Below are 25,560 nucleotides of genomic sequence, written 5' to 3'. Positions count from 1 at the left end.
ACCAGGCCTTGTTACCACATAGCCTGCCATTACTCGCTAATAGTCCCCATTGACAACTATTCACCCTCCCAGCCTGATCGTTATCAACTCTGTCTGTCTAACTGCTCTTCTCTCTCTTTAGTCTCTATCCTATTGCTAACTCCCTACCCCATCCCCTTTATTCTGCACGTAAAGTGATGTTTACCCAGCCACCACTGGTTCTGAGGAAGGATCACTGGACCCGAAATGTTAACTCTTTTTTCCTTCACAGGTGCTACCAGACCTGTTGAGATTTTCCAGCAACTTTGTTTTTGTTCCTGATTTACAGCATCCTCAGTTCTTTTGGTTTTTAGGGTACATTCATAAGACTGTAAAAGTACCTATCAACCAAGTAAATACTTGGAAATTCAGTCTTTGGATATATATTCAGGAGAGGTTGATTTTTTTAAAAAAATCAATAGCATAAAGGGTTAGTGGGATACTGTACTGCAATGGAATAAAAAATTGGTTAGCAGACAGGAAATAAAGAGTTGGAATAAACATTTTTTTTTCTGAATGGCAGGCAGTGACTAATAAGGTACCAAAAGGACCCCAGCTATTCACAATATGCTAATCTGTTAATGACTTATATGAGGGAACTTGATGTAATATCTCAAATTTGCAGTTGACAATAGCTGGATACGGCAGAAGAATCAATGGCTGAGGAGAAAATGTAGAGGGCAAGGACTCCGGTTTTTGGGATCCCTTAGGAGACAAGTTTCACATGAACCAAGGCGCACCAATATCCAAGATAATGGGAACTGCAGATGCTGGAGAATCCGAGATAACAAAGTGTGGAGCTGGATGAACACAGCAGGCCAAGCAGCATGTGTTCATCAGCTCCACACTGTTATCTCGCAACAATATCCTTACAGGGAGATTTATTAGTGCTATGTGAGAGCCTTTAAAGTAGTAGGGTGGGGGGATGCAGTCAACTGTGGAACCAAAGGAGATGAAGAGATACTAAACACTTATACAAGTTAGCCAGGAAGGAGCTAAAGAAAAGGCTTAGGAGAGCTAGAAAGGTGTATGAGAAAACCTTGGCAGACAGGATCAAGGAAAACCCCAAGGCTTTTTACATGTACGTGAGAAATAAGAGAATGACCACAGAAAGGGTAAGGCCGATCAAGTATTGTAAAGGGAATTTGTGCATGGAGCCTAAAGAGATGGGAAAGATCCTTTAATGAATACTTTTCTTGGGTTTTCACAACTGAGAGAGACCTAGTTGTAGGGAAGGACAGTGTGAAACAGGCTGGTAAGCTAGAGCAGGTGGATATTAGTAAGGAAGATGTACTAGGAATTTTGAGGAACTTGAAGATAGACAAGTCTCCCAGGCCTGACAGGATTTGTCCAAGAATTCAACGGGAAGCGATGGAAGACATTGCAGGGCCTTTGTGCTCCTAAGATGCTGCTTGGCCTGCTGTGTTCATCCAGCTCCACACTTTATCATCTTAGCAAGGCCTTTGGTGATGATCTTTTCGTCCTCACTGTCCACAGGTATAGTGCTGGAAGACTGGAGAGTGGCAAATGTCATTCCCTTGTTCAAAAAAAAAAGGGAATAGGGATAACGCCAGAAATTACAGGCCAGTTAATCTTTAGTGGTGGGCAAATTATTGGAAAGGGCTCTGACAGATAGGATTTATGATCACTTGAATAAGCACACTTTGATTCGTGATAGTCAGCATGGATTTGTGAGTAGAAGATCAGGCTTCACAAAACTTATTGAATTCTTTGAAGAGGTGACCAAGCTCGTGGATGAAGGTAGAGCAGTGGATGTGGTATACATAGATTTAAGTAAAGCGTTTGATAAGATTCCCCATGGAAAGCTCATGCAGAACGTAAGGAAGCATGGGACAGGGGGAAATGTGGCAGATTGGATTCAGAATTGGTTGACCCTTAGAAGATGAAGGGTGGTACTGATTAGAAGATATTCAACATGGTGCTCTGTTATGAGTGGTGTATCACAAGGATCTGTTCTGGGTCCTCTTCTATCTGTGATATTTGTGAATGATTTGTACTGGTGTGGAAGGGTGGATTAGTAAGTTTGCAGATGATAGTGCAGAGGGCTGTTTGAGGTTACAAAGGTACATTGATAGGATGCAGAGCTGGGCTGAGAAGTGGCAGATTGATTTTGACCCTGAAAAATGTGAGGTGATTCATGTGGGAAGGACAAATTTGAAAGCAGAATACAGGGTTTTCTCTTTAGATGACGAAGGATGAAAGGTGATTTGAAAGAGGTGTACAGAATGATGAGAGGTATACCTAGAGTGGACAGCGAGAGACTTTTTCCTGGGGTGGAGGCAACAATTACGAGGGGGCATAGTTTTAACGTGAGTGGAGGTCGATATGGGGAAGACGTCACAGGTAGGTCTTTACATAGTGGTAGGGGTGTTGGCTTCATTGGGGGCATTTAAGAAGCTATTAGATAGGCATATGGATGATAGTATAAGGTAGGGGTGGAGGTTAGATAGATTTAGGGTAAAAGTTTGGCACAACATAGTGGGCCGAAGAACTGTACAGCACAGTAAAGACCCTATGTTCTATACTTCACATCAGTTTTTACAGTGGAAAAAGAAATGAAAGCTCGGGAACACGGGGAAATAAATATTGAGCAGATTTTGATCAAATGGGCTGAGGAGTGGCAGGTGGAGTTTAATTTAGATAAATATCAGATGCTGCATTTTGGAAAGGCAAATCAGGACAGAACTTATGCACTTAAATGAGAAGGTCTTGGGCAGTGTTGCTGAACAAAGAGACCTTGGAATGCAGGTTCATAATTCCTTGAAAGTGGAGTGACAGATAGCATAGTGAAGGCAGCATTTAGTATGCTTGCCTTTATTGGTCAGTGCATGGCATATAGGAGTTGGGAGGTCAGTTTACAGCTGTACAGGACATTGGTTAGGCCAGAATTAGAATACTGCATGCAATTCTGGTCTCCCTGCTATAGGAAGGATGTTGTGAAACTTGCAAGAATTCAGAAAAGATTTACAAGAATGTTGCTAGGATTGGAGGGTTTGAGCTATAGGTTCAGGCTGAATAGACTGCAGCTATTTTCCCTTGTGTCTGAGGCTGCAGGGTGACCTTATTGAGGTTTATCAAATCATGAGGAGCATGGATAAGGTAAATAGACAAGGTCTTTTCCCTGCGGTGGGGGTATCCAAAACCAGAGGGTTTAAGCTAAGAGGGGCAAGATTTAAAAGGAGCACGATTTTCATGTAGAGGACGGTAAGTGTATGGAATGAAATGCCAGAGAAGTGAAGGCTGGTACAATTACAACATTTGAAAGGCATCTGGATGAGTACATTAATAAAGGGTTTAGAGGGATATGGGACAAATGCTGACAAAGGGGACTGGATTTATTTAGGATTATCTGGTTGACATAGTTGAGTTGCAGCAAAGGGTCTGGTTCCACACTGCACATCTCTATGACTCTATGATGTCTTGAAAACAGTCCACATTATAGAACAGAATGTGCTGGAGATGGATAAATCTCTTGGACATCGTGGGAAGTGAGGGAAGAAACTACAGGGCCCCTAGCAGAGATATTTGTATCACTAACAGCCATGGGTGAGGTGCCAGAGGATTGGAGGGTGACTAATGTTGTACCTTCATTTAAGGAAGGCTCTAAGGAGGGGTCTAGAACTACAGAACTGTGAATTTGACAACAGTGGTGCGTTAAGTTGTTAGAGGAGATTAAGAGATAGAATTTACCTGCATTTGGAGAGGCAGAGACTGATTAGGGATAGCCAAAGTGGCTTTATGCAGAAGAAAACATGTCTCACAGACTTGCCTGAGTTTTTTGAGGACATAACCAAAAAGATTGACAAGGGCGGAGTGACAGATGTTGTCTTTATGGGCTTTAGTAAAACTTTTGACAAGGTTCTGCATAGTAATCTAACTTTATTAATTAGTCTACATGGGTTCAGTGACCCGAGACGTTAATTCTCTTTTTTTTTTCCTTCACAGATGCTGCCAGACGTGCTGAGCTTTTCCTGCAGTTTCTGTTTTGTTTCCATGGTTAGTAAGTTTGCAGATGACACCAAAATTGGTAGAATTGTTAACAGTGAAGAATGTTATCTAAGGTTACAAAAGGAACTTGATCAGTTGGGGGCCAATGGGCTCAGCAGTGATGGATGGAGTTTAATTTAGATAAATGCACCGTATTGCATTTTGGTAAGACAAACAAAGCCAGGACTTAATACAGCCCTGGGTAGTGTTGCTTAACAGGGGTTAAGGGGTTCAGGTACATAATTCTTTCACAGTTCTGTCACAGGTAGACAGGGTGGTTAAGGTGTTTCGCATGCTTGCCTTTACTGTTCAGACCATTCAGATTAGGAGTTGGGATGTCATTTTACAGTTACACAGGATGTTTGTGAGGCCAAGTTTGAAGTACTGCTTACAGTTCTGGTATTCCTACTGTAGGAAGGATATTATTAAAATGGAGAGGGTTCAGAAAAGATTTACCAGGATGTTGCCGGGAATGGAAGGTTTGAGTTATAAAGAGAGGCTAGATATGCTGGGACTTTTTTCCACTCGAGCATAGGGGGTTGAGGGTCACCTTGTAGAGGTTCATAAAATCGTGAGAGGCACACACAAGGCAAATAGCAAAGGCCTTTCTCCGAGAATGGGCAAGTTTAAAACTAGGGGGCATATTTTCATGCTGAGAGGAGAAAGATTTAAAAGGGACCCGAAGGGCAACTTTTTGCACAGAGGGTGGTTTGTATGGGAAATGAACTGACTGAGGAAATGTTAGAAGCAGTACAGTTATAACAATTCGGGTAGGTTGGATAGGTACATGAATAGGAAATGTTTAGGGGGATATGGGCCAAACGCAGACAAGGGGGACTAGGTTAGTTTGGGGAACTTGGTTGGCATAGACGAGTTGGACCGAAGTGTCTGTTTCCATGCTGTATGTCTCTATTACTCTGCTTATAACTACGAACGCTAACAGATTAAAGGAGTTGTCTGTTTATCTACCTGTGAGTTTTGTAAACAAAGTATGAAAAAACAAAATATCTAATGCAGAAAGATATGGCATCCTTTGGTTTGGAGATAGTAGGAACTGCTGATGCCGGAGTCTGAGATAACAAGGTGTGGTGCTGGATGAATGCAGCAGGCCAGGCAGCATCAGATGGTTTTCTTTGCATCTAAGGTAACAACTATCACAAAATCATTTGGCTAGTTACATGGATTGGTAAGATTTAGAGGGATATGGGTGAAAATAAAGCAAGTGGGACTAGTTTAATACAGGAAACTTGGTTGGCATAAATAAGTTTAACTGAAGGGTTTGTTTCCATGCTGTATGACTCTACTTGTGAAAGAGTGAGCTGTGAGGATGCAGAGATGTTGCAGTGTCATCAGGACAGGCTGAGTGACTGAGATGCAGTATAATGTGGACAAATGTAAGGTTATCCACTTTTGGTAGTGGATAATGGTAATGGTAGTGAAAAATGGGAATGTGGATTATTACTGGAACAACTGATAATGAAAAAGGGGAATGTTCAATGAGACCTGGGTGCATCAGTCCCTGAAAATGAATGTGCAGGTGCAGCAGGCAATAAAGGCAGACAGTATGTTAGCCTTCATAGAGAGGATTCGAGTAGAAAAACACTAATGTCTTGCTGCAATAATACAGGGATTGGTGAGGCCACAGCTGGAATAGTGTGTGCAGTTTTGATCTCTTTATCTGAGGAAGATGTTCTTGCTATAGAGGGAGTGCAGCGAAATTTTATCAAATTGATACCTGGGATAGCAGGACTTGCAAATGAGGATAGATTGGACTCGGTTAGGATTGTATTCACCTTTGTTTAGAAGATTAAGGTGGGCGCTCTCATAAAAATCTACAAAACTGAAACAGGACCAGTCAGGTCAGATGGGGGAATCCAGAACAAGGGGTCATTGTTTAAGTATGAGGGGTAAATTTTTCAAGACTAAGATAAGGAGAAATTTCTTAACCCAGAAAGCAGTCAGCATGTGGAATGGTGAAGCAGGCTTAACAGACCGAATGGCCTAGTACTGTTCTCATGTTCCTACACCGAAGACAGGTGCTAAGAGTGAGACTTCTAGTGAGCCGCTTGACTGAAAAGAACATTGAAGTCTCTACCATCCCCCTCCATAGCTCTAGCCTACAATACGCTGGTAAATGTCCACAACTCGGACTCTGAACTATAAGTCAACACATCCTCACGTCAATCTTAAATCTTTATTCTTAAAACTTTCACTCCAGCTACACAACTTCTCAAAGTGAAATTAATCTTAAGAAACTGGCTCCCAATTTCCTATTTTACAATGAATGCACTTCAAAAGCATTTCACTGGCTGCAAACACTTTGGAACATCAGTTAGTTGTAAAAGAACCACTTCTAAATGCATGAACAAAAACAGACATTGCTGGAAAAACTCAAATGGTCTTGCAGCATCTGTGAAGAAGAAATTAAGTTACCATTTCGGGTCCCTGTTCTGAGGAAGGGTCGCCAAACCTGAAAACGATTAACTCTGATTTTTTCTTCACAGATGGTGCCTGATCGGCTCAGCTTTTCCAGCAACAGCTGTTTTTGTTCCTGATTTACAGCATCCACAGTCCTTTGGATTTTACTTCTAAATGTATAATTTTTCCCATTCCAACATTTAAATCATTTAAAGCCTGCATTTAGTATCTTCTTTTCTGAAACCCTCATTCTTCTGTAGAGCATTGAAATCCTTAAAAATCTACCACTTCAATCCAATTCCTTGCTCACCTTTGATAACAAGGTGAAGAGCTGGATGAACGAAGCAGGCTAACCAGCATCAGAGGGGCAGGAAGGCTGATGTTTAAGGCCTAAACCCTTCTTCCATTTCTGAAGAAGGTCTAGGCCCGAAACGTCAGCCTTCCAGCTCCTCTGATGCTGCTTGGCCTGCTGTGTTCATCCAGCTCTACACCTTGTAATGTCAGATTCTCCAGCATCCACAGTTCCTACTAACCCTTGCTCGGCGTTGCTTTTTGGTATAAAAAAATTCCCTATCTTCCTCTGTGAAACATATTCGGAATGTCTCTTTTTAGGCTGGACACTATAACACAGGGAGCTGCTGACATTGCTCGTATCTCTAGCCTTTAACCATATAATCATGAGTAATTGGTCCTGCTCATGGGCAAGGTTGGAGGAAACCAGAACCTCTGTGTAACTGACCCAAGTTATGAAACAGCATTTCACAGATAAGCAGATCTAATGGATGAAAGAAGTCGTCTTACCATTTGTTTCTCACCAGGGTTTTTGCTCCTGCGTTCGATATATTCTGTTTGCAGTTGTTTAAAACCAGACAGGAATTGTGTTGCAAGTAGCAAATCTGATTTCTTTTGACTCAACTCAGAATACTCCTTCCGCAAGTATTTGAGTTGTACTTCCTGCCTGTAAATCATCAATGTTATTTTCAAACTTTGATTTGTAAGAAAAAAATTTCAATTGATCTGAGGTAACTGAATTATAATTATTAGTAAAATCACCACCTTGCATTTAAAACATCATATTTCATCATTCTGGTACAGTACTGGAATCAAGCACCTCAAAAGGGGCAACTTGCTTGCAAAGAAATATTAACAGACATTATACTTGAAACAAAGATATAGTTTATTTAAGTAAAGCCACAAATTGGGTCAAAATTAAGGATTTAAAATAAATTAAAAATTTAGTATTACTCATTCAATTCCTTCTGAGCTACTAGAAAGTGCTGTCTTGTCCTTTTGAAGGTTGTCATCACCTGTGAATATTGAATATTACTTAATGTCAACGCAATTTTCAACATTATAGAATACGGAAAATATTAACATCAAGTCCAACATTTACCTTTGCATTTGCTCTTTCCACATTCTTCAGATCTTTTACTTGACTGATCTTTAAAAGAAGAGAAAGTATTTGTCAATCTGGATGGACAAAAATTTGATGTGAAAAACTGTCTTTGGTAAACTTTCAATTAAAACAATTTCGATAAATATTTTTGGTCATCTAGAATTACAAATGAAAATGTTGAGATATGGGATATTAGACAAGAAGACAGAACAGATTTTAAAGAAGGTTGCCAGTTTCAAACTTACAGTTTGAATATGGTTCTTCATTAAAAATACTATCCCAACAACTATCTACATATTACTGGTTCATTTGGTAAATGAACTTAAAAAAATCCTTTTGAGTAAAGCCACAGTTGCAGCATTGACATGAAATTGGCTGAGTGACAGGAACCAGAGCACAGCTATGAACATTTTCTTTTAAAAAGACAGACTGAACACATAATATGGGACTCCTCGGGGTTGGTACCAGAATCATTCCTTTTCTTGATACATATAAATAACCTAGACTTAGATGTGAAGAACATAATTTCTGTTTAAAACTTGCAGCAAAGTATTGAGGATAAAAGAAAGAAACATATTTCTTGAGGACACAGGCTTGATGATTTGGTAGAAAAGTGGCAGATGAAGTTTACTGCAGAAAGATGTGAAAGTGGATACAGGAACACTGACCTGGTGTTATATGTACCTAAACGGCTGAAGGTGGCACAGAAGATTTTTAAAAAATTATAAAAAAGGCAGCAAATGGAGTTCTGAGCTTTAAGATAGATGTGTAGAATACAACAAAAAAAGAAGTATGTAAGAAACCTCAAAAAAAAACACTGATTCGATCTCTACTCAAGTTTTGTGTACAATTCTGGGCACCACACTTTAGGATGTGAAGGCTTTAGAGAGGATGCAGAAAAATCCCAGGACTGAGGGAATTCAATAACAAGCATAGATTGCAGTTGCTAGCATTTTTCTCCTAGAGAAGGTTAGGGGTTTTAGGCAGGCAAGATATTGTTCCTATTGGCAGACAGAGGGATGACAGAAACTGAAGGTGAATGTCAAAAGAGCCACCAGAAAAATAAGGTAAGATGTGTTTACAAACCAAGTAATCAGGATACACTGCATGACAACATGCAGGATGCAAATTCAATCATGGCTCGTAGAAGGCAATAGATAGCATCTGAAGAGAAAAAGGTGCAAGGCTCCCCGGAAAGGATAGGAGTGAGGTTAAGTGGTTGCTCCTGCAGACAGCTGGCACAGATTTAATGGGCCAAATAGCCTCTCTGTGTTGTAATCATTACACGAAAACAGGCTATTTGACTGAATGGGTCTGTGCTTCTATTTAAAGCTAATGCAATCCTCATTCCGATGTAGTCACTTCACATTCACCCTCTTGAACCGCTTTAAAAATTTTAAATGCATCAGGTCATCTTTCAGTCTTCCCAGATGAAAGAGGCCAAACTTGCTAGATTATTCCTGACAACTGCCTTAATGAAAGTCAGGTAAAAATCCTCAGATCTTTTGTGAACTTTCTACCCCAAAAGAAGATATCCTACTTGGAGAATGCATTTTGATCAGAACTGCACCAAAAATGTCTGTGATGAGAGGAATGCACTGTTTTTCCACTAATCCATGTGTCTCAACAAATTTTATTCACTTCCCTGTGTGGCCAATTTTATGCTGTCCCTTTGTGGACTTAAAATGAAGCTCCAACAACCAGGTTGCTTTAATAAATAAAAAGTTACTGTATAATTTTTTTTAAAAACTGCATCTTTACTGAAGAACAGGTTGACAGTTTGTGATATTACATTTTAAATGTTTACCCCTCTAAAAAACTGAAAACACACACCAAGTAAATGGGGGAAATAAAGTCAGATTCCTCCGCAAAGATTCAGTTTGTAAATGAAAATACTTTTGGCTAACAAATTTTAGTTCTTGAAGGCAAAAAGAGTAAAAGTTTGAGATATTCAGGTCACTGTCGGTCTGACATCCTGGCATGCATAGACAAGTGTCATCAAATGTAGACAGCTATGTCTGGGATCTCCGGAGCTGCAGCTCGCTCAGTATAAAGTATCAAGAGGTCTTTCAGTTGCTCGTTAAGAAGACATAAGGTTTCGTCAAAAAAAGTGCTTCAGAAATAAGAGATTTTAGTATCCAATTACTTTTGAAGTCTTAGGTGGGTTAATGTGATGGACAATTCCAACAGATGGTTATTTCTTTAATTTTCTATATTCAATGTTCTTGATTTATGGTGTCTCTGTACTCTAGGTGGGAGACTTAATCACCGTATTACTGTACTATATTATCAGACTCCTAAAGGACTTGACTGGACCATCAGCAGGTGATGAGGCAACCAGCAACAGGAGAAAATAATTTATTTGACCTTGTCCTCCCCAATCTATTAGTGGCAGATGCATCTGCCCACGACAATATTAAGATTGATCACCACAGTCTTTATGGAGATGAATTCACATCATCACAAATGGAGGATATCCCTCATTATGTCATGTGTGACACTTCCATTGTGCTAAGCAGAATAAAATTTGAATGATTCAGCAAATTAAAATAGGAATCCATGAGGTGCTGCAGGCCATCAGCAGTCAGACTATTGCATTCAGCCACCATCGGTAAGCTGGTGGATCAACACTGGTTTAATTAAAAGCTTATGAAGATATACCAGGAGCAGACCAGAAAATGAGCTTCCTATGTTGTAGCACCAGGTTATTTGCCTGCAAACAGCAAAAACAGTACCTGAAACACAAATCCAAGCAATCGTATACCCAACAAACTGGACACAAGGTCTAGTCCTGCCATATCCAGCCTTGAATCGTGCAGGACAACTAAACCACTGACAACAGAAAGTGGTTTCAGAAATATGCCAACCCTCAATGATGGGAAGGCCTTGCAGATGAGTGCAAAAGATAAGGTTGAAGCATTTGTACCCATTTGTCTGAGGTTCTGAATCAACAATTTATCTTTGCTTCCTCCAAAGAATCACAACTGTCATGTCTTCAGCCAATTGAGTTTAATCACGTGATATCAAGAAATGGCTGAAGGCACTCAATCTGCAAGTCTGACCCTTGACAATATTCTGGCAATAGTACTGAATACTTGTGCCCCAGAATTTGCTGTACCTCTGACCAAATAACATGCAAAACCTTGTCATCTACTGAGCAATGTGGAAAATAACTTGTCTATAAAAGCTGGACAATTCCACTTGGCTAATTACCACCCCACCAGTCTACTCTCTATCATCAGTAATGATAGCAGTCATCAGCAGTGTAATAAAACAGCATTTTACTAAAAAAAAACTTGCTCCCTAATGTGCAGTTATGCTTCCACCAGGACCACGCAGCTTCTGATCTTATTATCTTTGTTCAAACATGGACAAATGAGCTGAACTCTAGAGGGAGATAAAACTGACTGTACTTGATATCAAGGTTGCACTTGACCAAGTTTGGTATCAAGATCACAAACTGAAGTCACTAGTGATAAGGCAGAAAACTGTCCACTGGTTGGAATCAAACCTGGCACAAAGGATGAAGGTTGCGGTTGTTGGATGTCAGTCGTCTCAGTCCCAGAACCTCACTCATGAATGCCTCATCTGGGCCCATCTTCAGCAGCTTCATGAATAACCTTCCTTCTAGCACAAAGGCAGAAAAGTACAATGTTCCGTGATGATCACGTTAGTCACCATTCACAACTCCTCAGATACCGAGGCAGTCCAAGTCCAAATGCAGCAAGAACTGAACACTCGGGTTTGGGCTGATAATTGACAAGTAATATTTGCACCACAGAAATAGCAAGCAATAATCATCTCCAACAAAAGGAGAAATCTAACTATCACCCCTTGACATTCAATGGTATCACCAGCATCTTGGACATTACATTACTCAGAAATTGAACTGGACCTACCAATGAAATACCATAGTGACAAGAGCTAATCGGGGGCTAGGAATTCTGCAGCAGGTCACTCATCTGTCTCCCCAAAGCCTGTCCACCATCTAAAAGGCACAAGTCAGGAGGTGTGATGGAATGCTCTCCACTTGCCTATACGAGTGCATCTCCAATTCAAGATGTTCAACACCATCAGCATGATTGCCACTCATCCATCACTTTTAACATTAACTACTTCTACCACTGACATAGTGGGATATAGTGTATACCATCTACAAGATGCATGCAGCAAGTCAACAAGGCTCTTTTCACATTACTTTCCTACTAATGCTTCCTAAACTTTATCTCCAGTGATCCCATTTGACAAATAAAAAGCAAAGGTGTTCAGTGTATTTACAGATGTAGGTGTAGTACATCACTAACTCACCCACAATTATCACATTCTCTCACATATTCACTCACTCACTCTGGAACAGATACAGATTTAATCCCACTCTCAAAAGTACTCTCACTCTCTCTCAGACGGAAAGGGTGAACAGCCATTTGCAACCAGGTTGCGTCAGGGTATGAAGATCTGTAAGGTCAATGACATGGGCAAATGCAAGATCCATGTTAAACTCACCAGCATGGTACAGTGCTCTCCAACAGAACCAGACAGAACATGAGGCAGACAAGAAAGAAAGGAAGAAAAGGAACATCGCTGATTCTAACAGACCAATTGTTACGATGGGAATGGCTGAATCCCCCTGTTAAATAAACTAAAACACAAGCCCCTGTCATGACAGGAGTAGGGGTTCTCCTCTAATAATTACTCCCAAGCACCCAGAGAAGCTATCTTTCCTCTTGAAATCTATTAAAAGACTGGTTAAAAGAAAGAAAATACCTGATCTCCACTTTATTAGTAACAAGAAACAGTTTATTTATTTAGCCCAGCAATGAAGAAATTAACTAAATTACAAACAAACCTACATTTCCCCCTAGACAACTAACTACTTCCTAACTGCTCTAAATTCTACTGGAATGCTGTTTAAACAAAGACAAGTCCCATTAATATAAACCCAATTAATAAGAAGCAATAAGTTATAACTTAATCTCTCCAAATTTGAACAGACTGTTTTCTGGAACATTCTGTTATTTCCAGTCTCTTCACGAATGCCTTTATTCCATTAATTCTGCTGTCAGGAATGTTTTATCTCTATAATTTCTTCAATGAAGACTTTAGTTAAAGTACCATGGAACCTTTGATTGATTAGATGGGCTTTTTCTGAGAGCTGCATAGCGCTAACTCTGGCAGGTGGCAGATGGCTCCCTTTCAGATTGCAGTTGGCTCTCCCCGATTTTCCAAATGCCCTATCTTAAAACCCATAATGACACAATCAAATTCTTATAATATGATTGGTTTCAGATTGTCAACACCATCAGATTTAAATTCAATTGGCTTTCTGTATCTCAACGCTTCATTTAAATTAACTGGCCAAATTCAAACTCATTGTCACAACATCAAAACAAGACTGCTGTTTTGCCTGCCACCTGTAAGGCTTATTTGATACACTTGTTTCACTTTTTGAGGCTCTCCTTACTGACAAATTCAGCTGCTGCTCACGGATGTACATTTTTAAAAAATTTCTAAGTACAGACAAGGTACAGATCTCTTCAAGGAACCATGCATTTTAGCTTCTTGCCATCCACTTCACAATTACTCTACCTAGAGTTGTAACACCAATGTTCTACATAACAACAATCATCAGTTGAACAGTCTGTCAATGGAGATAGACCACACCAGATTGGCTGGTTTGGAAACTGAGCGTATTGATCAACAGAAAAAAAAAATCCAAAAGAACTGAGATAACACGGTGTAGAACTAGATAAACACAACAGGCCAAGCAGCATCAGTGAAGCAGGAAAGCTGACGTTTCAGGTCGAGATTTCTGAAGAAGAGTCCAGACCCAAAATGTCAGCTTTCCTGCTCCTCTGATGCTGTTTGGCCTGCTGTGCTCATCCAGCTCTACACCGTGTTATCTCAGATTCTCCAGCATTGGCAGTTCCTACTGTCTCCAAAAGAACTGAGGTTGCTGTAAATCAGAAAAATCACTGTATCCTGATCAACAAAGTATTTAGCCAATGAGCCTGATGTTTTGAACTGTAACTGCTCTTCTGGGCCCTGCTGCATTCATGGCCACAATTACAGACTTGGGGTCATGACCCCCAGTTTGGGAAGCCCTAAACTAAATTGAGTTTGATGGGCCTTAAGTAAAATGTATTAAAATAAGGGTTTGCAGGGAGCTGCAAAAATATGCATTCCTGCAGTACTTACAGTTTCAGTAATTTGCTCCTTTAACGCAGTGAAGAATCTGTCAATTACTTTTGTGCAAACGGTAGATTCCATAGACTGCCTATTGAAGTGAACATAAACTACATTTAATTAATGAAGTATGAACTGCAAATCCAAAAAGTGGCAAATAAAAAGGTTTTTATTTAAGTTGCTGCCTCCAACACAAAGAATCATCATGCACGGGCTGCCTCATTTGCATTCTCAGTGCTTATTTTAGTGCAGGAATCACTTTGTTCCATTTGACAAATATAGCATCAGTGACACTGGAAAAACAAAAGTCCTCTACCAGGCATCAACAACCCAGCAGATCTAGAATTGTGATTTCAGATTTCAAATGTTTTAGGTGCAACATGCTGGTGTTCAAGGAAAGCAATTGCAGGTTAAAAAGCAGTAGAAAACTCAAGATACAGAGTCCATATGCTGCCATGAGAGATCTTTCAGACTGATTTTCAATATGAAATTGATGGATTACAACATAGTACTCATACCTGACCATTCGTAGTGGTCAAACGTTCTGCATAATATAGAGTGGGCTCTAGTTTACCTGCACCTGATTTGTAGAGGTGATGTATGATTGCATGGAAACCTGTTCCCATATTACTTTGTAGCAGAACACTGCATATTTGGCCAACTATGGTTAAGATGTCTCATTTTAATGGTTGAAAAACCCTCAGTTTCCTTCTCACATTTACATATAGGATTCCTCAACCTATTCCCAGGATTCTCTAAAGCTCTTGATATCCTATTACTTTTGATGGTTCATGTAGGAAAATGAAATAGGCAATTCTGCATGTAATAAATTAATGACTATCAAATGGATTTTGAGTCCTTAACTGAGAGAGAAATGTTGAGGATTACAACATATGCCCCTTTTAATCTTTTGAAAATGGTACAGAACGTTTAATCTTCAACTGTTAACAAACTGATTTTTTTCATGATTTTTAAGAAATTATTTTTAGTTTGGAGCATTGAACTGTCAGCTGAGAGTTGAAGGTGACCTTTGGGCTACAACAAACAGCCTGTTTTTACAAAACAGGAGAACAAACGAACTGATATTTGAATATGAAGCCAGGCCAAGAAGTTAATAGAAGGTTGATTCTTGTTCAAAGAATGCTGTAGATGTTTCTGTTCCAGAGATGCATTATGCACAAACAGCTAGCAGATATTGAACATTAACTAGGGCCTCACAGGGAGGCAACCCATCTAATCCAGAGAACTGCGTTTAAGACACAACAATTATGGCAGATAAAGCTCAAGGATCAAGGTTTGATTGTTCCATGGTTATCCTCCCATGATCAACTTTTGAAAGTTTGTACAATAGAATCTCAGTCACAAATATTAAATTAATATTTCTTGGAATCTACTAGAAGTTAGCTGCACACATGGATGCCTTCAGAAACCAAGCAAGACAAATCTATGTGCCTGTAATGTTATGGTGTGCGGTATCACAAAGTCTGATAATGGTTATTCAAGTCTAATTAGGAACAACTGGAATCAATTTTGAGGGTCATATTTTAATTTTATTGTGTTGGAAATACAGGGAGAGAGGCTGATTGATTTTAGTTGTCTCCATAACATAATATAAATGAATAGACAGATGATCATTAAAGGATTCAATAACCTTTCAAGGTTAAATCGTTCTGCAATGGATTACAACAGAATGACTATTTCAGTCTATTTTACAAAACTTATTTTGAACTTACTTGTATTCTGTAACAATTTCCTCAAAATTGTCAAGAACAACGTCCAGGTCGGTGATATTTTTTGTTAACCTCTTCATACCCTCAGGACATGAGATTTTCGCAGACAATGGACCAGCCTCTAAAAGATCAAATTAAAGTATCTGCTATTACAAACTGTTGTTTTTTGGCATTGACATCAAATTTCTCTAAATGCCCCTGGAGTAGCACATTATTTTTGAGGACTGTAAAATTATGATATTTCCTCCCTATAATTCACATATTTCACAGTTGAGAAAAAAAAATAATCAGAAGGCTATAATGAATGAGAAAGGACACTGCAATAGGAAGAAGCAACAGAACATTTAAAAAATTCAGTGCTAATGCAGTGTCACATACATAGCCCATCCTAACAAGTGGCATTCAAATTAAATGGCATAGAATCATAGAACCCTGACAGTGTGGAAAAAGGCCATTTGTCTCAACAAGTCCACACTGCCCCTCTGAACAGCATCCCACCCAAACCCATTCTGCTACTCTTGATATACCCATGTCTAACCCACCTAACCTAAACATCTCTGGACACTATAGGCAATTTAGCATGGCCAATCCACCTACCCTGCACATCTTTGGACTGTGTGAGGAAACGGAAGAATGTGCAAACCCCACACAGATAGTCACCGGAGGGTGGAATCGAACCTGGGTCACTGGCGCTGTGAAGCAGCAGTGCTAACCACTGAGCCACCATGCTGCCTCAAATGGCATGTTCCTTTAGTTGTTCACAACAGTCAGAGTAAGCACTGTAATCAACCAGCCCATGCAAGAAAAACTCAAAATGTCTTGTGTTTTGTGATTCTGCAATTGGCAGCACATGCTGAAAAATCCTGACTGAGTGTGCTAATAGCTACCTTAACAGCAAACTTAAGATAATCAGTTAAAATTAAGCTCATAACATGACTTATTTACATTTACTGGAATCACAGAATTGCAGCAAAAGGCAGTGATTTGACATCACAATGAACATTACAACAGTGCCATTTTCTTCATAATCCTGAATATTGTTTCCATTTCAATAATCATCTAATGTCCTTTTAAATGCCCCAACTGAATCTGCCTCCAACACACTTCCAGGTAGTGAGGTCCAGACACTAACCACTCAGCGTGTAAAAAATTAATCATGTCACATTTGCTTGTCATGCCATTAACCTTATACCTGTGCCCGCTTGTTCTTGATCCTTTTGAGGGAACAGTTTCTCCCATTCTAATCTGTTTAGCCCCCTCATGATTTTGGAAGCTTCCATTAAATCTCTTGCTAACCTTCTCCTCTCTAATTTATCTTCATAACTAAAGTTTCTTATCCCCAGACCCATTCTTGTAAATCACTTCGATACTCTGATATGTTCACATCCTTCCAAAAGTGTGGTGCCTGGACTGGTAGACAATACAGCAGCTGAGGTTGAATTAGTATTCAGAGCAAGTTCTAACAAGTTCAGCATAGCCTCCCTCCTCCTGTACATTACGTAAATGTTAATGTAGTCTATCATACTGTATATTTAATGCTTCCTGACTCACCACCTTGAGTGACTTACACATGAACCAGAGAGACCTCAGTTACTACACACACTTTAGTGCGACATCCTTTATTTTAAACAACAGCTCCATATTCTATCAAAATGTATCAAATCTCATTTCCTCACATTGAACTTCATCTGTCACCTGAGGCAAGGAAGGTTGCAGAGCTTATTGTGTCCAATTGCTTTCACCATGGTAAAACCTTGGCTGATCAGGGGTGACTTGCAAACCAATCATCCTCCTTTTTTCCTGTCGTATGAATTGTTGTGATCATTTGAATTTTAACATTTTTGTATTTGCCCTGATGACTGCAAGATGAAAACATTCAGCAACATGGCTGTTTTCATGTATATTCAAGTTCTGTTCTATCAAGCAGCTGTTTGATAACAGGAAAAAAAAGCAAAACTCATAGGCAGAAAGGTTATGAGCACAAATTTACTGAAAAGGTTTCCATTTCTCAATGGTATACTCACACAAATGAAGATTAAGGGAATTTTAATACTTATCTAAAGGAACATTTACACCAACGTATTCTTTCATGGGATCTGGGTGTCACTGGCAAGGCCAGAATTTGTTGCTCATCCCTAATTGTGCCCTTGAACTGTTTGGCTTATTAGAGTAGTTAAGAGTCAGTTACATTGTTGTGCATTACCCAGTCTGGCTTTCATATGACTGCAAAGACCAACATCTTTCCCTAACAGACAATAAAGATTTATTACAACTGACAATAACCACTGAGAACGATTTTCAATTTCACATTTATCAACTGAATACAGATTTCATTGGCTGCTATGGTAGGATTGAACCCAAATGCCTCAGGGCATTAGCATGGACTTTAAACTAGTAGTGACATAATTAATAGCAACATAATTAAATCCCACTACTCTTGATAACAATCAGGTGAATCCCATTCCAAGGCCAAGGTAGCCTCCTGAAATATGGTATCCAGGATGAAACAGTGTTACAGATGCAGCAAAACAACGCTACAAGTGCAGAACAGCTTCCAGTACTCTGTAGTCTCAGAGGACTGAATTTTGGGAGTGAGATAAAAGGATAAGGCTAATGAACAGCAAATTTTTGGGCATAGATCTTTGGGCTAAATGGTCCGTTTTTAAGCTATGATCAGAGAGATACAGCAATGCAGGAATGAATATCACCGAAGAGTCTTGTCTCATCCACAACTTTTCACTGTCAATAAAGTAACCTAATCTCTTGGATAGTATTTGAAAAATATTCCTGAAGTACTTATATTTGACGTTATGTTTTCATATAGTGTCTATAAAGAGAAATAAGTCTAATCTATTACAAAAGGAACATTTATTCCCTCCCCCCATGTCCACCTCCTGACAACAGGCACGTATTTTATACAATTATTATTCTTTTTAGTATGCCTGTGCTGCCTTATTCATTTCCTAACCTGGAGTAAGAGGTCTTGATGCAGGTGAATTAGAAGAAGCATCAGATTCAGCTGTTGTCATGACCAAAGTTTGTTTTCTTTTCCGTCCATAGGTCTTAACATTATCTTGTAGCGAAGTCTCCTGCCATTTAAGAAGCAGTTATTAAGAGCCATCTATTTTCATATAAAGCATCAAAACATCAAATTCTCTTGAATTGCATACCTTCAAAGTGACAGGAGGAAAGTTTAAGGGAGATATGCGTGGAAAGTTCTTTACACAGAGGGTGGTGGGTGCCTGGAACGCATTGCCAGCAGAGGTGGTAGACGCAGGCACGTTAGCGTCTTTTAAGATCTATCTGGACAGGTACATGGATGGGCGGGAGCAAATGGACACAGACCCTTAGAAAATAGATGACAGGTTAGACAGAGGATCTCAATCGGCGCAGGCTTGGAGGGCCAAAGGGCCTGTTCCTGTGCTGTAATTTTCTTTGTTCTTTCTTCTTTGATAGCATGCATATAAGTTGATGTTAAACTTAAATCATTGCCTTTCTTTTTACTAAAAAGTTCTTTACTGCCAAAATCGCTTCCAATCAGCCTTGAAGACTGCTTGACAGAATGTGTCATTACAGGCATAATATGCACCCGTATTTGCCAAGTATCAAACATATACAGCTTACTCCAGGACAGATCAATTAGAAAAACCGGACACTATTCTTTAAATATTTGAGATTCATCAAATGTAAAGCTTTTTACATACTTTCATCACATTGCTGCTATACCTCTCACCTTTTCAAGATCTGGTTAAAGACCTTTAGTGGTCAGTGTATTGCCTATGCTCTTGACTTCAAGCATCTTTAGTTGCAGTTTTTTTCATGGTCAGCTTCAGGTTCATCTGATAAACTTTGTCTAATAGTGACACTAGATTTTAAGCATTGTTAACAATGGTGCCTTCTATTCTCTGTCTGCATCCATAAATTAGCAGATTATCTTCTATAGTTACCACACCAGGAAGATCACTAACTGTATCACATTACCTGTATCGATACATGCCTGGAGCCATGGAAAGCCAAACATCATTTGCTATCATCTGTATTTTCTAAAGGGTGTCCAGAATGTAATTAGAAAACTATTGTTTTCATCCAGTTACACATGCCAGTAGCTATCCTTCACATCTAGATCTGCTCTGGCTCACAGAGTGATCTATCCCCTTGACGCAATAATGATGCCATCATATAGCCTCAACCTTACTTGTGAGGACTTCATTTTGGTTTGCTGTTTTGAGACACTTCGCATGGGTCTTATGGTCAAGATGAAGCATGACACACTTCTACTTGTCAGGCACTTTGTGTTGATCCCATGGTGTCCTTCTGCAGCCAATGTTTCAACAGTTACTTCACAAAGTGAACACCAAACCTCATCTTTATACTATGCCCAAACAAATGGAAAGGCTGAGACAGCTGTGAAAAACTGCCAAAGGAATCCAAGAAACTCAGCAAATCCAGCCTCAGATCAGCACAATTCAAAGACTCATATGCAATGCATACGCAGAGATAGACAAGAATAATGTACTGCTAATGTATATATTGGAAACTCAATGTACATATTAATGAAAGCAAATATATTTTTGTATGAAAATGGGTATGTTTGGGATAAAAATGCAATCTGTGCCAGTGTGCTTTCCGACTTGCTGCAGTCACTTGACCTCTACAGTAAGCCACTGCCAATTTATGGTCAACTTCAATAAGTCACCATACAGGTCAGACAGTTGACTTGAAAGATATCAACAATAAACATTGTTTGGTAGGCATTCCATACATAAGAATCATGTCCACCTATTATACTCAAATACATTGGCTTTTCTTTTATAATTATCAATAAGCTGTCATTTTAAACAAATCGCCTAGTAAATATCAGAAACAGAATTGAATTTCACCAAAATGGAGTGTTAAAAACATTAATTTCAGAAATGTGAACAATTGGCTTGACATAGGTCAGATCAACAATGTAGATTAAAGGAAGAATTCATATTACAATAAAACCAAAATCCAAACTTTTCTGTATGTCAGAGACACCTGTAATTTTCTTTATTAATTTATAGGCCATCCCAAGTTGCCTTTGAAAGAGTGGCTGTGATCTATCTTCTTCCACCACCCAAATGGTTTAGGTACATTTTCAGTAACATTAGATAGGGCGTTCCAGGAGTTTGATCTAGCAACACTGAAAAACAGTGATATGTTTCCAAGTCAGGACGGTGAGTGGTGCTCCCAAATATCTGCTGTCCTTGCCCTTCTGATAGTAGTCACGAGTTTGTAAGATGATGTCAAAAGCACATTGATGACTATCTGCTGTGCTTTTTGTAGATGGTACAAACTACTGCTGAGCATCAATAGTGGAGTAACTGAATATTTTTGGATGTAGTATCAATCAAGCAGACTATTTTGCCTTGGACAACTTCAAGCTTCTTGAGTGTTGTTGGAGCTGCACTCATTAAGTTAATTGGGGAGTATTCGATCACATTTCTGACTTGTGCCTTGTGAATGTTGGATAAGCTTTGGAGAATTAGGAGACGAGTTTCTCACTGTCATATTTCTAGCCTCTGACCTGCTCTTCTTGTCATAGTATCTATAAGGTTACTTCAGTTCAAACCCTGATCAACAGTAATCTCCAGCACATTGATAGTGGGGCATTCAACTATGGCAATACCATTGAATGTCAAGGAGAGATAGTTAGATACTCTCTTAAGAGATCCTAATTGCCTGGCAATTGGGAGATGTATCACATGCCACTTGTCAGCCCAAGCTTGGATTTAGTCTTGCTGCATTTGGTCAAAGATTGCTTAAGAATTCTGAGGAGTCATTAATGGTGCTGGACATTTTATAGTTATCACCAAACACTCCCACTTCTGATCTATGTTGGAGGGAAGATCATTTCTGAAACAGCTGAAGAAGGTTGGTCTGAGGACACTCAAGTCAATCGCCATAGTCTAACCAGGCCACAGCTCTCTTATTAGAGAGAGATGATTATTTGAGAGAGATGATTATTAGAGAGAGATGATTATTAGAGAGAGATGATTATTAGAGAGAGATGATTATTAGAGAGAGATGATTATTAGAGAGAGATGATTATTAGAGAGAGATGACTGGTGGTGATTTAACCTAGGAGCCACCATACCTCAAGTCAGGGGAAAGGTTGAGAAGAGTTGTCCTTCATGGTGACCTCAGTCGATGTGGGGACGGAACCCACACGAAATGGCATGACACTGATGTGCAAAGCAACCATCCAGCCAAATGAGCTAAACCAACCCCTGCTTAGGACACTACCCAGGTGGTGCAATGGCTCAGTGGTCAGCACAGCCTCACAGAGCTAGACACCCAGATTCAATTCCACCCTCAAGTGACTGTTTGTGTAGAGTTTGCACATTCTCCCTGTGTCTGCATGGGTTTCTGCCGGGTGCTCCAGTTTCCTCCCAGAGTCCAAAGATGTGCAGGCTAGATGGTGTGGCCATGCTTAATTGCCCATGGTGTTCAGAGATAGAACACAGAACATAACAGCACAGTACAGGCCCTTCTGCCCTCGATGGTGTGCCGACCTGTCATACCAATCTCAAGCCCATTTAACCTACACTATTCCATGTACGTCCATATGCTTGTCCAATGACAACTTAAATGTACCTAAAGTTGGCGAATCTACTACCGTTGCAGGCAAAGCGTTCCATTCCCTTACTACTCTCTGAGTAAAGAAACTACATCTGACATCTGTCCTATATCTTCCACCCCTCAATTTAAAGCTATGCCCCCTCATACTCGCCGTCACCGTCCTAGGAAAAAGGCTCTCCCTATCCACCCTATCTAACCCTCTGATTATTTTATATGTCTCAATTAAGTCACCTCTCAACCTTCTTCTCTCTAATGAAAACAGCCTCAAGTCCCTCAGCCTTTCCTCGTAAGACCTTCCCTCCATGCCAGGCAACATCCTAGGAAATCTCCTCTGCACCCTTTCCAAAGCTTCTACATCCTTCTGATAATGCGGTGATCAGAACTGTACGCAATACTCCAGGTGTGGCCGCACCAGAGTTTTGTACAGCTGCAGCATATCCTCATGGTTCCGGAACTCGATCCCTCTATTAATAAAAGCTAAAACACTGTATGCCCTCTTAACAACCCTGTCAACCTGGGTGGCAACTTTCAAGGATCTGTGCACATGGACACTGAGATCTCTCTGCTCAACTACACTACCAAGAATCTTACCATTAGCCCAGTACTTTGTGTTCCGGTTACTCCTACCAAAGTGCATCACCTCACACTTGTTCGCATTAAACTCCATTTGCCACCTCTCAGCCCAGCTCTGCAGCTTATCTATGTCTCTCTGCAACCTACAACATCCTTCGTCACTATCCACAACTCCACCAACCTTAGTGTTGTCTGCAAATTTACTAACCCATCCTTCTACGCCCTCATCCAGGTCATTTATAAAAATGACAACAGCAGTGGACCCAACACCGACCCTTGTGGTACACCACTAGTAACTGGTCTCCAGGATGAACATTTCCCATCAACTACCACCCTCTGTCTTCTTTCAGCAAGCCAATTTCTGATCCAAACTGCTATAGCTCCCACAACCCCATTCCTCTGCATTTTGTACAATAGCCTACTGTGGGGAACCTTATCGAACGCCTTGCTGAAATCCATATACACCACATCAACCAGTTTACTCTCATCTACCTGTCTGGTCACCTTCTCAAAGAACCTGATAAGGTTTGTGAGGCATGACCTACCCTTCACAAAACCGTGCTGACGATCCCTAATCAAATTATTCTTTTCTAGATGATTATAAATCCTAACTCTTATAACCTTTTCCAACACTATACCAACAACTGAGGTAAGGCTCACTGGTCTATAATTACCAGGGTTGTCTCTACTCCCCTTCTTGAACAGGCGCACCACATTTGCTATCCTCCAGTCATCTGGCACTATTCCTGTAGGTAATGACGAGTTAAAGATCAATGTCAAAGGCTCGGCAATCTCCTTCCTGGCTTCCCAGAGGATCCTAGGATAAATCCCATCCGGCCCAGGGGACTTATCCATCTTCACACTCTGTAGGATTTCTAATACATCTTCCTTGTGAACCTCAATCCCACCTAGTCTAGTAGCCTGTATCTCAGATGTTTAGGTTAGATGGGTTAGACATGGGGATATCAGGGGTAGAGGAATGGGTCTAGGTGGAATGTTTGGAGGGTTGCTGTGGACTTGCTGGGCCGACAGGCCTGTTTCCACACTGTAGGGATTCAATAATTCTATGCACGTCTGCAAAAATGTCCTGAATCTAAGATGACTAAGCAACAACAAAACCATCTTCCTTAATAGCAGGCTATGATTCCTAAGCAAAACTGCCTCTAGCTGCTCCTCCAATGTTTCAGGCATGGCAATTAGTGGCAGCACACCAATCATGGCATTAATTTCCAATGCAAGGGTCTCAGAGCCATGCACAGCTCAAAGGAAATTTAGAGGGAATGCTGTTCTTAACAAGGCAGAGTTTACCCAATGTCCATTGACTCCAGTTTTGCTGGGGCTCCTTGATGCCACACTTGGATGTCAAGGGAAATCATCTCACCTCACCTTTTAAATTCAGCTAGTTTGTCCATGTTTGAACCAAGGCCGTAGTATGGTCCAAGAGCCAAGTGGCCCTTGCAGAATCAAAACAAGTGACAGTTAGTACTAAGCAAGTGCTACTTGAAAGCGCTATTGACAACATCTTCCATCACTTTATTAATGATGGAGAGCAGAGTGATGAAGCAGTAATTGTCCAGGTTGGATTCCCTGGCCAGTTTTCTGTATTCTTGGGCAGACTGCCATTCCTGTAGTTGTACTGGAACAGTTTGGCTTGTGGTGCAGCAAGTTCTAAGGCACAGGTCTTCAGCACTACTGCTGCAATGTTGTCAGGTCCATAGTCTTTGCCGTATCTAGTGCCTTCAGAAATTTCATTTTCAAGTGGAGTGAATTGTATTGATTCCAATGAAGATTGGAATCAGTAATGCTGGGGACCTCTGGAAGAGGCCAATTTGGATCTTCTGCTCAGCACTTCTGGCTGAAGATTGCTGTAACTGCTTCAGCCTTATCTTTTGAACTGATTTGCTAGGCTCTCTCATCGTTGAGAATTTTGTGGAGCCTCCTCCTTCAGTGAGATATTTGATTGCCCATCAGCATTCCCAACTGTATGTGACAAGTTTGCAGAGCGGAGATCTGAGCTGTTCCTTGTGCAATTGCTTAGCTCTGTCTATACTATCTGGTATACAAGTAGCCCTGTTTTCTAGCTTCACTCAGTCAACACTTCATTTTTTAGGTATACCTGGTACTGCGCTCTTGGCATGCCTTCCTGCACTCTTCATTGGATCAGGATTGATCCTGGCTTAGTGGTAACTGCAGAATAGGGAATATGTCAGGCCAACAGGATGCAGATTATGATCAAATACAATTCCACTATTGCTGATGGATCACAGGATTTCATTAATGCTCAGTCTCGAATTGCCACAACTGTATAAAATATATAGCATTTAGCATGGCGATAGTACCACACTGCACCAGTAAGCATATTCTCAACTAGACAGGACTTCATCTCCACCAGGACTGTGCAGTGGTCACTTCTACCACCTCCGACCTTTGTAATGAACAGATGCATTTGTACAGGTAGATTGCTGACAATCAAATCAAATATGTCTGTCCTTCTTATTACTTGCTGCAGGCCAAGTCTAGTTGCTATATCCTTTATGATAAACCCAGCTTGGTCAGTAGTAGTACTCTGAACCACTTTGGCAGTGTACAGTGAAGTTCTTCCACCTAGGATATTATCTGCATTCTTACTAC

The 25,560-nt window shown here is 40.2% G+C and overlaps 1 protein-coding gene across 3 annotated transcripts in view; it reads right to left on the bottom strand.

Moving 5' to 3' along the window:
- cenpu (centromere protein U) overlaps nt 1–25,560 on the bottom strand; it is a 60,443-nt gene that overhangs the window by 998 nt on the left and 33,885 nt on the right. For all 3 annotated transcript variants that reach the window (XM_048525861.2, XM_048525889.2, XM_048525875.2), the window contains exons 7-12: nt 18,722–18,842; nt 15,757–15,874; nt 14,036–14,114; nt 7,838–7,885; nt 7,690–7,751; nt 7,246–7,402 (exon numbers count right to left, since the gene is read on the bottom strand). In XM_048525861.2, coding sequence (XP_048381818.2) covers nt 7,246–7,402; nt 7,690–7,751; nt 7,838–7,885; nt 14,036–14,114; nt 15,757–15,874; nt 18,722–18,842 — 585 coding nt within the window. The remainder of the gene's footprint in view (nt 1–7,245; nt 7,403–7,689; nt 7,752–7,837; nt 7,886–14,035; nt 14,115–15,756; nt 15,875–18,721; nt 18,843–25,560) is intronic.

Source organism: Stegostoma tigrinum, chromosome 3, assembly GCF_030684315.1.
Source record: "Stegostoma tigrinum isolate sSteTig4 chromosome 3, sSteTig4.hap1, whole genome shotgun sequence".
NCBI classification, from domain to species: domain Eukaryota; kingdom Metazoa; phylum Chordata; class Chondrichthyes; order Orectolobiformes; family Stegostomatidae; genus Stegostoma; species Stegostoma tigrinum.
The sequence above is the reverse complement of the archived record's forward strand: the minus strand, read 5'-3'. Positions and strand labels throughout refer to the sequence as shown.